Source organism: Taudactylus pleione, unplaced genomic scaffold, assembly GCF_031769625.1.
Source record: "Taudactylus pleione unplaced genomic scaffold, aTauple2 ptg000987l, whole genome shotgun sequence".
Lineage (NCBI taxonomy): Eukaryota > Metazoa > Chordata > Amphibia > Anura > Myobatrachidae > Taudactylus > Taudactylus pleione.
This window is the reverse complement of record NW_028285388.1, coordinates 790144-801790: the sequence shown is the minus strand read 5'-3', so window position 1 is coordinate 801790 and position 11647 is coordinate 790144. Positions and strand designations below refer to the sequence as shown.

Genomic DNA, 11647 nt, shown 5'->3' with positions numbered 1-11647 from the left:
TTGGTGATGCTTTTGTGTATTTTCGGGAGATAGTAGAAAACTGGAATGATGGGGTTGGAGTTGTATATGAAGTTGTATTCGTGTTTGTTCAAGATACCTTTGTCTAGTCCGTTTTGGAGTATGTGTTTGAGTGTCATGTTAAAGTTATGTGTGGGATCTGTCCTGAGGGTCTCGTATGTGTTTGTGTCTTGTAGTATGCGTATGGATTCTGTGGTGTAATCGGTTTTGTTCAAGAGTACTATTCCCCCTCCCTTATCAGCTGGTTTAATTATGAGGTTGGTGTCAGTTTTGAGTTCTTTGAGTGCGCTGCGTTCACCTGCCGTGAGGTTAGGGTTGCGGTGTTTGAGTCGGGTGTCAAGTTTGTTCATGTCTTCCGTTACCATGTGTTCGAAGGTGTTGATGAAATGTCCTTTAAGATGGCTGGGGAAGAATTTGGAAGGTGGTCTTCGTGTTGTGTGCTTGAATTTGTCAGGGTTGGTTTCTGAGGTGGTTTTGTTGGATAGGAAGTACTTTTTTAAGGTTAGTTTGCGGACAAATCTGTTGATGTCTAGGTAGTTTTCGAATTTGTTAAGGTGGTTGTTGGGTGCGAACTTGAGGCCTTTGTTGAGGAGAATGATGTCTTTTGGTGTGAGGATGCGTGAGCTGAGGTTGAAGATGCCTTTGTTGTCGGGTGTTGGGGGGTCGGTGGGTGTTTGGGATATGGTCGGGTGTCCGCCTCTGCATCCACGTCTCGTTGGTCTAGTTTTCTCTTTATGCTGTGTGGGTGTTTGATTAGTGATGGTGATAGGCAGGTGCGACTGCCTGCCTCCAAATCTAAAAAATGATTGGACCATTGTTCTTCTGTGTTTGTGGGTGTACATCTTGCTGGTGGTGAGGTGGTGGTGAGGTGTGTTGATAGTGTGTGTTTTGGATTGTCCTGTGTGGTGGTGAGTGCAGAGGTGTCTCTGAGAGTGTTGACCCACCCTTGTCTCAGGGAGTTTCTGGCTAGGTCTTCGTATTGTTCAGAGTCCGATGGGTCTTCTATCTCGTGTATGCTGAAGGATGTGTCTATGTCGGAGTCTAGTTCCTGGACGTCTGTGTAGTCTATGTGTGTAGGTTGGGTGTTTGTCGGGTTGTGGTTCTTGTGGACTTTGGACATATATTGTTGGTAGGTAAGTTCCAATTTCTTGTAGATGGGTATATCTGGGGGGTCGGTGCTGCGTCCTTGTGGTCTCCCTGTTCAGGGGTTGTGTTTTGGTTGTGATTTTGTGTCTGTCTGTGTCTTGTTCCCGTGGTTTTTTATATAACATTGGGCCTGGCCTCTCTGCTGCAGCAGGCCTGGGAGCTGGATGATGATCCTGGCCTATACTTAGCAGCATGAACAGAAAAGGCAGCCACACTGTGATTAATCTATATTACTGTCCATGTCACATTGGGTAGATAGTGAGGATTTATTCCAATTAAGTCTATAGTATTAATTTATTTTTTCTGCTATATTGGAGTCTATGGCTACAAACATAAATACATTATACACGTAATGCAGAGGAATCTGGAGAAATGTTATATATTTTTTTTCTTAAATGATTTGTGGATGGGCGTTAAAAAATAATTTACAGAAATACATAAGAATTTAGTTAACAATTTAAACACGTTTCACATTTTAAATAAGCAGCATTGCAAATCAAGTCAGTAAACATATAACAGGCACATGATACAGGACTGCAGGTACATGAATAAGGAATAACGTTACAGGACTGAGCAGGTATCATAATTCGGAATCATGTACACACACATACACGTATATGGGACACTAGAATACAAGTTCGGCTGTACGGATGGGTTTGAGCACACAGAGCCGGATTCACAAATGCCCCTGCAGTGCAGCATGGTATAACCAAGGTGCAAAGTTACTGGCTCTTTTTTGCTGTGCTCCCAGCTTAGAGTCAGCACCATATTGGGAAACCCCTGCATCCGGAGGCATGTTTGGGAGCTAGTGGCTCATGTACCACTATGGACGTGTGAAAGAGAAGGAGATTATTAGTAAATGGTGCAGGTATCGGAATAAAGGTCTTCTATGCTAAGGTTAGTAGAACTCCAAACCCTTGCGGGTGAATGACTAATGGGAAGAAAGGATGGCATTGCAGAAGGCAGGCGATGTGCCAGTCCAATGGATTTTACAGTTTTCATATAAAAATGTTAATTATAAAAAATACATGGAGGCTGAAGATTGCAGTGAGAAGCACACGAAGCTCTTGTAGGAATAGTGCTGGAGGCCGGAGCCAGCAGTCAGTGCGGTGAGTAAGGCGATTGTCGGTATTACTGTATGGAGGCCGGAGCCAGCAGTCAGTGCGGTGAGTAAGGCGATTGTCGGTGTTACTGTACGGAGGCCGGAGCCAGCAGTCAGTGCGGTGAGTACAGCGATTGCCGGTATTACTGTACGGAGGCCGTCAGGATGCAGCCTCGCTCAGTCTGATGCCCATCTTCTGATCCTTCAGTCCCTCAAAGGTCGGTGACCGTCCTCTTCTCACAGGAGCTGGGGATAAGCAGAGACTGAGGTCAGATACGTGGGATATACAGCATTGGTTGTGTAATGGAAGGATGGGTTCTGTAGGCTGAAGGATTGTTTACCATTCATTTTTTGTGTTCACCCTTCAAGTAGCTGGCGGCCCCCTCTGCTGATCAGCACTTCTATATTTACTGCCTACCCCCAATCTGTGGCCCTTTCACCCCTTTCCATCATATACAGTACATTTTCCTTTCAGTTCTTGGTACAGAACATTAAACCTGCCACTGTATATTTGACATGACAGGATATAAAGAAGGAATGTCCTCTCTCTTTATAATGTAATTTGTATCTCTGAGACCTCAGGGACTGTACAGAGCCAACAGGCACAGCCCACCTAGAGCGTCTGTATAAGCCCCCAATATACACACACACATACACACACACAATACTACTACTGGGAAGAGATCCAGGAATGGGGCCTGATGTGATTATCTGTACTCCGTACTCCGATGAATGCACTCCACTAAGGAACCGGGGTCATACAGACCTTTTCACTGGGTCACCTCGCTGCCAGGAGTAGAAAGGAAGTTGTGGTATCTGCCCCAGTCACCCCCGAGCCGTGGAGACAATGATGGGAGATGGGGTTTACACATAGCTCATTGACTTGTCTCATTTAAACTCAAACACAGAAACTCTCAATCGTACTTCAGAGAGTTCCCATTTCCTGGTGTATCACTGCTCACAGTTCAAGATTCCCAGAACTTCAGTCATTCCTACAGTCTTATATGTTTATAATACAACCGTATTTACCTTTGGAAATATAAACTCTTGTAGACCCTTTAGCAAAAAAAACCCCCAAAACACAATTATTTTAAAAGTCTAAATGACATTATACAATGAGGGGTCAAATTATTATAATCACCAGGTCGATTTTATGCAGAGCAGCTATTCCGCAGTGGTGACGTAGGATGTCTGACTCTGTATAAGAACGGAAAGGTGAAGGTAACTAATGACGTGCATTACTCATGAAATGATTGGTAAAAAACTGGATCTGACAGACTTTGAACACGGAATGATTGTTGGTGCTCGCAGTAGCAGGGACGTAACTAGGGTAGTGCGACCAGTGCCATGGCGCAGGGCAGGGGGCGCTGTTTGGGCCTGTCAATTTTCCTGTTTATTATCATTCTCACTTGTAGCTTCCTCTTCTTTTATCCCCAGCATCTCCTGGCCTCCTCTATCTCTTTCTTGGCCCTTCCCCATGAGGCCATGGCCCTCTCTCAGGTGCGCTATATTATGTCCCTATTTATCCCCAGCATCTCCTGGCCTCCCCTATCTCTTCCCTGGCCCTTCCCCATGAGGCCATGGCCCTTTCTCAGGTGCACTATATTATGTCCCTATTTATCCGAAGCAGAGTGGCCTAGCAAACAAAAACTGGGCTGTGAGTGCACGGCTGTGGTTGTAAATGGTATGTAGTTATGAGACGGGCGGACGCATTGGCCACCGGTCTCAATCCCGAAACTACAATCCCGCCAGGGGATTTAACATAGGTGTCGAAATACCGACGTCTATGTTAAGCCCAACGCCGGACCAATCGTCCAGCGCCAGAGGTAAGTAGCAATTTAGCCGGGGATGGGGAAGTTAGGTTCAGGGACCCTCCAGGGGGATTTAGGGTTAGGCACTAAGGGGGGAGGCAAGGGACCCTGCCAGGAGGGTTAGGGGGGGTGTTTCGTTTAGGCACTAACAGAAGAAGATTAGGGTTAAGCACACCTTAAGGAGGGTTGGGGGGGAGAGAGAGAGAGGGGAGGGTCAGATTACTGACCTCCGCGTCGGGCTAGCGCTGTCAGGATTTGAACTGGCGGCTACCCAGCCGTCGGAATTTCAATCCCATTCCGTTTTAAATGGCTGCTGGATACTCAAGCGGCCTGGAGAGACTTTTTCTGTCCCACAGGCGGGCAACAGTGCATCAGTCCCTGATTGAGATTATCTGCCGTCTAATTCAGATGGCCTCTCAGCGAATAGTATGCCTAGTTTGTGTGTGCTGGCCCACTCTGTATACACTTTTACCAACTGCCACCCTCGAACAATTCGAGTGATGCACATCATTAGGCTCTGTATACCTTCACCTTCAGGCATCGCACGTCAGCACTATCTGCTGAGCAGCTGCATAAAATCTCCTGGTGGTCAAAATAGATTTGGTTAATCAGTGTGTAAAGTAATTTAACAGAAAATAGAACAATTCACCTAAAATAACATATCATTCTGCAAAATTTATCGCTGCAGAGTCTCTCAATCCACTGACCCTCCTATAAAACACAGGGATGGGATTATAACATTATGGGGAAGTTTCTCTGCTTTGCAGAATGGGAAATGTAACAAAATAGGATATAATAGATGGCGTGGGCTGTGGAGAAGTCTTGGAGGAAAACCCTCTACCATCTGCAACAGACCGAGGACTAGGGATAGGATTTATATTCCAGCAGGACAATGACCCAAAGCGACATTGGACACGAATGTCAATGTCCCGGGGTGGCCCAGACCTTAATCCTATCCAAAATCTAAATAGTGATTTATTATTACAGTACTGTTCCAGCAATATTACAAAGAACAATGAGTGAGTAGTGCAGCGTCCAGATGTGTAACACTGCGAGAGATCCCAATACACTCGCAGCTGTAACTGCAGCTACAGGTGTCTCTACAAAGCACCAGGCAGAGCCATTTCAATTATTATTATTTGACATAGAAAATAGGGTGTTTTTTTTGTTAGTGCTCACCATCTGGTGAACGTTGCTATACATTAAGGGTGAAGAGAGCACTGTAGCAGGAGCAGCACATTCTTAACAGTAAAACGTTGGTCCTCTCCTTCCCTAGGACAGTCCATCATAATGGCCTTCAGCTTAAACCCAAGCCCATAGGAGATTCAAACCAAACACTCAAGCCATACACCAGCAGAGTGGAATAAAACAGCTAGGGTTAGAAGTGGTGGGAACACGATGACCCACAGATGGATTTAGAGAAATGGTTTTCACACATCCTCTTCTGTTTCACCCTATCTTGTGTGCATCATAAAGCAGTAGAAGGCCATTACAACTACCAACGTCAATTTGTGTTACATTAAGGTGGAAGAGAAAGTCACTGTTGAAGTGAAAACCGGCCCCAGAGCAGGGATAACAAAATCTGGGTAAGATGGAATATGTAAACAATTTTTTGAGGTATGAAGGCCTGGTATGGAGGACAGCTCTCTCCTTGTGAACAATCAGACATGGTGACCTACCAGATAGAGCAGGCAAATCCGACACCCATGGTGTAAAGAGAAGAACCAGCAGAGAGACACCAGTCACGTGAAAAACCTAAATTCATGATGGCGGTATCTGCAATGCCAAAAATTACCAACTGTAGGCCTCACTGAACAACCAGCGGAACATGGGCGGTTAAAACAATCCTGGCCATCTTCCAGATCATCCTGTAAGGAGGACACGAGGCATGCTAAGTGAGGGCCGAAATGTGAACCTATCTCCCTGCACACCAGCTGCTGTTTTCCACACCTCATGTTAATTTCGGAAACATTGGTATCCTGTTCTTGAACATGGTCTTACTGACCTTCTCAGAGGACACTTTGCCTCCACAGCCAAGTAGCAAAATCCAAGTTTTTATGGTAAAAGGTGGGATAGGACTTAGAAGGTCATCCCCTCAGAAGCAGCCATCACAGTGCTTGGAATGTTGGCATACCCTGAACATCATGCCAATCCACTGCCACCAAAAGTTCTGAACAACCTCTAATTTGGCCTTCTTGTGCACCCGAGAAGGTATGGGAAATGGGTAGGAAAAAAATACAACAGTCGGTGACACAACACTAGACGCAGAGACTGATCCCTGGAATAAATGGCATGTCGGCTTAGAAGTCGGCATTCCATTCAACTACTACTGGAATGATCACAGTTGAAAATGCCAGGTCATTTTTATTTCTGCAAGTAGAACATCCAAACTTTTTCCAATCTTTATGAAAGGGCTCTGGTCTCCTCCTTTTTGGCCCATCTATGCCACTGTCATAGTGTTCTCTATTTTCTCATAGCGTTAGTTGCGTGGGCTTGACTCAAAGAGAGAAGTTACTGCATAGCAGAGCGTCTAGCATCACTTTGAGCTCAAGAATATATATTATGTAGATCGATAAACCTTGGCTAGAGCCAAAAGCTCCTGCAAGCTAAGACATTGCATTCTTGCACCTCACCTAAGGTCACGAATGTCAAATCCCGACTAAAAGGGGGGAGACTCTGTGTTAGCTGTAGAGATGCTATGTCAGGCAGAGTACGGACGAGCCATAGGGGACAGGATGGATGATTGGGAGAGAACCATGGGCGGATACATTAGCCAACTAAAGTCAGTACTTAACATGAGAAAATATGGCGCATACCGTGACAAAATGGATTTGCTAAATTAAGTCAGGGCTCAAGCGAATAAAATATGGAGAGTACGGTGACAGAACACATTTGCCAAATAAAGTCAGGACTTATCGCAAGAAAACGGGGGACTACTGGGACGGGATACATCAGCAAACTAGAGACAGTACCCGTATGGGTAGACTACCGCAACATTAGCTACATAAAAGAAGTGCAATAAATTAGGAAGAGTGCCGTAACAGACCCCGTTAGCCAACGATAATCTTTACTCAACAGTAAAATTGGGAGAGTACCGTTACATAATACAGCAGTCTGAAAGTCAGGATTCAACATAACATAGCGAGAACACCAGGATAGGACACACTGGCTCAATACTAAGGCCCCCATTATTAATGATCACTATGCCATCTGGGCATGTCAGTACCGCCCATGATCACACTGCAATATGCCATCATAGTGCCCCGATGTATCATTAGAGACACGGGCTCCGAAAGAAGCCGGTTCCTGCGATGTCCCGGGAGAGCCGCTGGCCAGTGCCGTGGCTGCTGCGCATAAGGATTCACGCTGACCGCACCTGCACAGCCGTCATAGCCGTGGAGGGTTCTGGAGGAACCTCCCGCCGGGTAATTATGTACGGTGTAGCTCATAGGCTGCAGTGGCTAACGCCATCTTCAGATGGCGTTAGTTACGTGGGCCAATATCTGTTGGTAAATCTGGCAGCATCGCATCCCCCATAGTCACCTATGGGGGATGCGGCTGCCGGCGGGAATGGAGGGATAACAGCAGGTATCGGAGGTATCTACTGTGGTCCCTCCTTCATACAGCCGGGGGATACTAAATATTTGTGGTTATCCCCAAAAAAAGTGTGTTTTCAGGGATTGTACCTCAAATATACAAGATAAATGGGCTGTAGAAGAGGGAGAGTACTGTGACAGGACACATTAGCGACATAAAGTCAGGACTCTACCTAATAACATGAGGGAAGTACAGAATGGGGCCATAGCTACCTGCACCGTTTATGTGGGGATTCTGGAGGGATTACCATGGAGCAAAACAAAATAAAGTGACACAATAACCCCCTACATGTGTGACAGAACTAAGAACGGACGTATCCTGCAGTGGAGGGGGTGTAGAGCAGCAGGGGACATCCAAACAATTATGTTATAGTTTGAAGAATTCACCTGTTGCCGTTAGTGCCCACTACACCCCGAAGGTGAGATCATTTGTAGCGCAATCCGTTAGAAGCAATACTGTATGTGGACACATCTGTACTGTCGCACAAAACAGCCCTTCCCAGCGAGCCAGGTCCCGTCTGACTCGGCTTGCACAGTGTGTCTTTTTTTTTTTTGTGACTTTTTTTTGTCTGGAAATACAGCTTAGTTGCAAACGGATGCGACAAACGGCTTCATGAGACTGCACGGATTAATTTAATATGTGACATATATATCTGTGTGCAAGGTCCGTTGTGCTTGGTATACAGATCAGTCGCACACAGATATACAAGTATTGCATATCAAATTAATCATTGCAGTCTTGTGAGGCAGATTGTAGCTTTCGTTTGCGACTAAGGGCCGTATTCAATTAATAGCGAAAAGCCGTTTTCGCCCTTTTTTTTGCGAAAATTTATCTCCCTATCCAATTCCAGTCGGTTTTCGCTGATGCCAAAAGTCAATGCACTGACATAGGCAAAACTTTTTCTCCACTAAATAGCAGGAGAAAAAAATTGCAAAATCTATATTTTGGGAGTGCAGATGTTGGGAAACCACTCGGAACCCTTGGTACACACCCCCCTCCCCAAAGGACAATTCACCCCCAAAAAAGGGGAAAAAAATTACAGGAACACCCCAAAAAATGCCTTTGAAGTTTGGGGTGAAAATGACAAGTGGGGGGACAACTTCAAAAACAAATAAGCTTCTGGGGGTGCTCTAAGAAGGGACCAAGTGTTTTGGGGATTGCAGGTGCTTGTATGACGGAGGGATTTCACTTTTTCTAAAACTTCACTTTAGAGACATTAAAATATGCTGGTACCCATTTACAGGCCCCCAAATGTGATGGGACTACTTATTTGCACCAAAAAACACTGCTTTATGCCGTTCTTCGCCACTTTTACCAAGATGCTAATAACAAGCAATTACCACCACTTAAGTAGCCTAACTAGTTCAATTAGGGCTAATACTAAACTACCATAATGATTTCCAAAGCCATCCCATCTTTTTCTGGGGAACAGAGTGATTCCCCCAATTCATCCTGCACTTTCCGCCTGGTTCTTATTCGCCGGGTCCCGTTTTCGCCTGTTTGGCAACTGAATACGGAGTAAATCGGGAGGGCGCACAAAAAGTTTTTGCACCCAAAACACGCGAAGGCGGCAAAGAGTCAGGCAGGCGGAACTTTCTCGCCGATGCGAAACTAATTGAATACGGCCCTAAGACGTATATTTGGGAGGAAAAGACGTGAAAAAGATACTGTCACGCGCTATATCATTCAGCGTGTACGGACAATTGCAATGTCGTTTCTTTCGGTCGGGAAACACATCTTTCTGATGTGACACCCAGCCTTAGTCAATGAACACGCCTGTGCTCCAGCTAGATGATCAGGAAAACATGCACTGCCAGGGTTCTATGAGGACTGGGTTTGAGAAACTGGGCTATGCTACATAATACACAAATGGCCTAACATTTCGCAGTACACGTGCATAAAAGCGAGGAAGCCATTTCTGCTCCATGTAGAGATTAATGTCACATTTCATTTGAATAATCAGGATAACTTGTACGAATGATTGATCTTCAAACCACAGAAAAGCTGATTTGCAGTGAGGTACCACAATGGCTGCTGTGCCACAGCGCTTGGCCTGAGGCTCTATCATTCTACCACTCAAATATAGAACCTGAATTGTCACCATAAACCTAGAATATTCTCATGTAATGGGAACTTACAGCTAGAATCTGAGCGCAGGGAGCTGGTCAGGAAGCCGCTGTTCGCCCGTAAAGATGAGGACAAGGCCGTTAGACGAGCGCTTTGGACGTCTGCTTTTAATTTTTCCTCCTTTAAAAAGAAACAAAAATAGAATATTCAAAAAGGCGAATGACACTTCTATATACTGTCAGGAGCAACTAAACGCATTTACATTAAATGACATCAATAGATTGCACCTGTAGACAAGAGAATTTTTTTTTTTTTTTTATATACAATTTGCTCTTATTTAAATATACAACATGTTTTTGGTAAAAATAAAAAAGGTTAATTTAAATGTAAGAAATGTGCCTTGTAGATACAATGGGCCCGATTGTAGGCCGCACGCGACGCTGATATTCACGTAATTAAACGATTATTTGCAACTGTGCATGTGAAAAAGTTCTAAAAGCCACTATGGCTGATGTGTTACACAGATTGCACGCACATAGGCGCTGCTGCGTTCAGGTCAGACGCTATCAGGAATGTGATGGGCGTTCCTGGTCGGTGACTAGTAGTGTATGTAAACGTGAGCTAATCAGTGGGCGTGTCATGGTAGCGTCACAGACGTTTCAGTGATGGCGGCTGTGCTCCCACACATACAGCAGGCATAGGAGGCCGTAGTCAGACACAGACACTGCACCTGCTATGGCGCTTGTGCAAGTGTCAATGCTACGACCGCTGGTGGCGTATAAGGAGGCACCAATCAGTATCACTACGTTTACGGACGCGGACAGTGGGCGTCTCAGTCCTGGCACAATCGGCCGCACATATGTACACCAGGGAAAGACTTTGTCTCGCCGTTTGCCTAAACTCTGTTGCACGCGCTTTTGCGTGTGACTCAGTACCGGCCTCTATTGAGTTACACTTAGTGCATAGAAAATCCCGATAGTGACATTTTACATGTATTTCTACCTACTGTGTCGGGTTTATACTGAGCCCCAATCCCCCTCCTCGTTTGTGTTCTGGCAGACTGATCCCCCATCCCAGGGCTTCGGCCGCACAGTATGCTGAACACAACCCCTTCTGTACTCACCCGGTACACTTGGGGTTAATTGGATGAAAGTAATATTGCCTTCAGGAGCACAGGAGAATCTGGGAGACAGTTGTGTTCTCCCCTCACGCTGAAACACGAATCTTGTTAATTATTTCACAGCAGCCAGGAGCAATACTCCCCGCATGGTGTGTGCTGCCGCCAATTCACAGATTACTGTTCTAGAGGTGTTTCTTATTTACTACTGATTGATGAATGGGGGCGTTATACCGAGAAGAGGGGGACAGGGGGCGTTATACCGAGAAGAAGGGGACAGGGACACCACATTTGTGAAGTTTCCAAAATGCTATTTTTTTTTTATTTTATTTCTGTAGGTTCAATATAGAAATCATATGTTACAGTAAACAGATCTACAAGGAGGGAAATGTAGGGAATAATCACCCAGAGGTTTCAGCTACCTCTAAAACAGTGATTCCCAACCTCAGTCGTCAAGGCACACCAACAGTCCTGGTCCAGTCCTGGTTTTAGTGATATCCATGATTGTTCACAGATGGTTAAACAAAATAACTGAGGTACTAATTAAGCCACTTGTGCTCAAGTATGGCTATCCCTAAAACCTGGACTGTTAGTGTGCCTTGAGGACCGTGGTTGGGAAGCCCTGCTCTAAACTGTAGGAGAAGAGTAAAACTTCTTCTCTACCACTGCAGTGTGGCTCCAAATACAACATCCCAGGTACAGCCAGCACTGCGGAGACTTTCATTTCATTACAAGGAGTGAAAAATAAGAGATATGGTAAGAACTTACCCTTGTTATCTCTATTTCTAC

At 45.3% G+C, this 11647-nt stretch overlaps 1 protein-coding gene across 5 annotated transcripts in view; it reads right to left on the bottom strand.

Moving 5' to 3' along the window:
* Nucleotides 1-1038: 1038 nt before the first annotated feature.
* Nucleotides 1039-11647, bottom strand: part of CEP128 (centrosomal protein 128) — a 158600-nt gene continuing 147991 nt past the window's right edge. For all 5 annotated transcript variants that reach the window (XM_088460891.1, XM_088460890.1, XM_088460889.1 and 2 more), the window contains 2 exons: nt 9813-9921; nt 1039-2512 (listed from right to left, as the gene is read on the bottom strand). In XM_088460891.1, the coding sequence (XP_088317017.1) occupies nt 2427-2512; nt 9813-9921 (195 nt within the window). In that variant the 3' untranslated portion in view covers nt 1039-2426. The remainder of the gene's footprint in view (nt 2513-9812; nt 9922-11647) is intronic.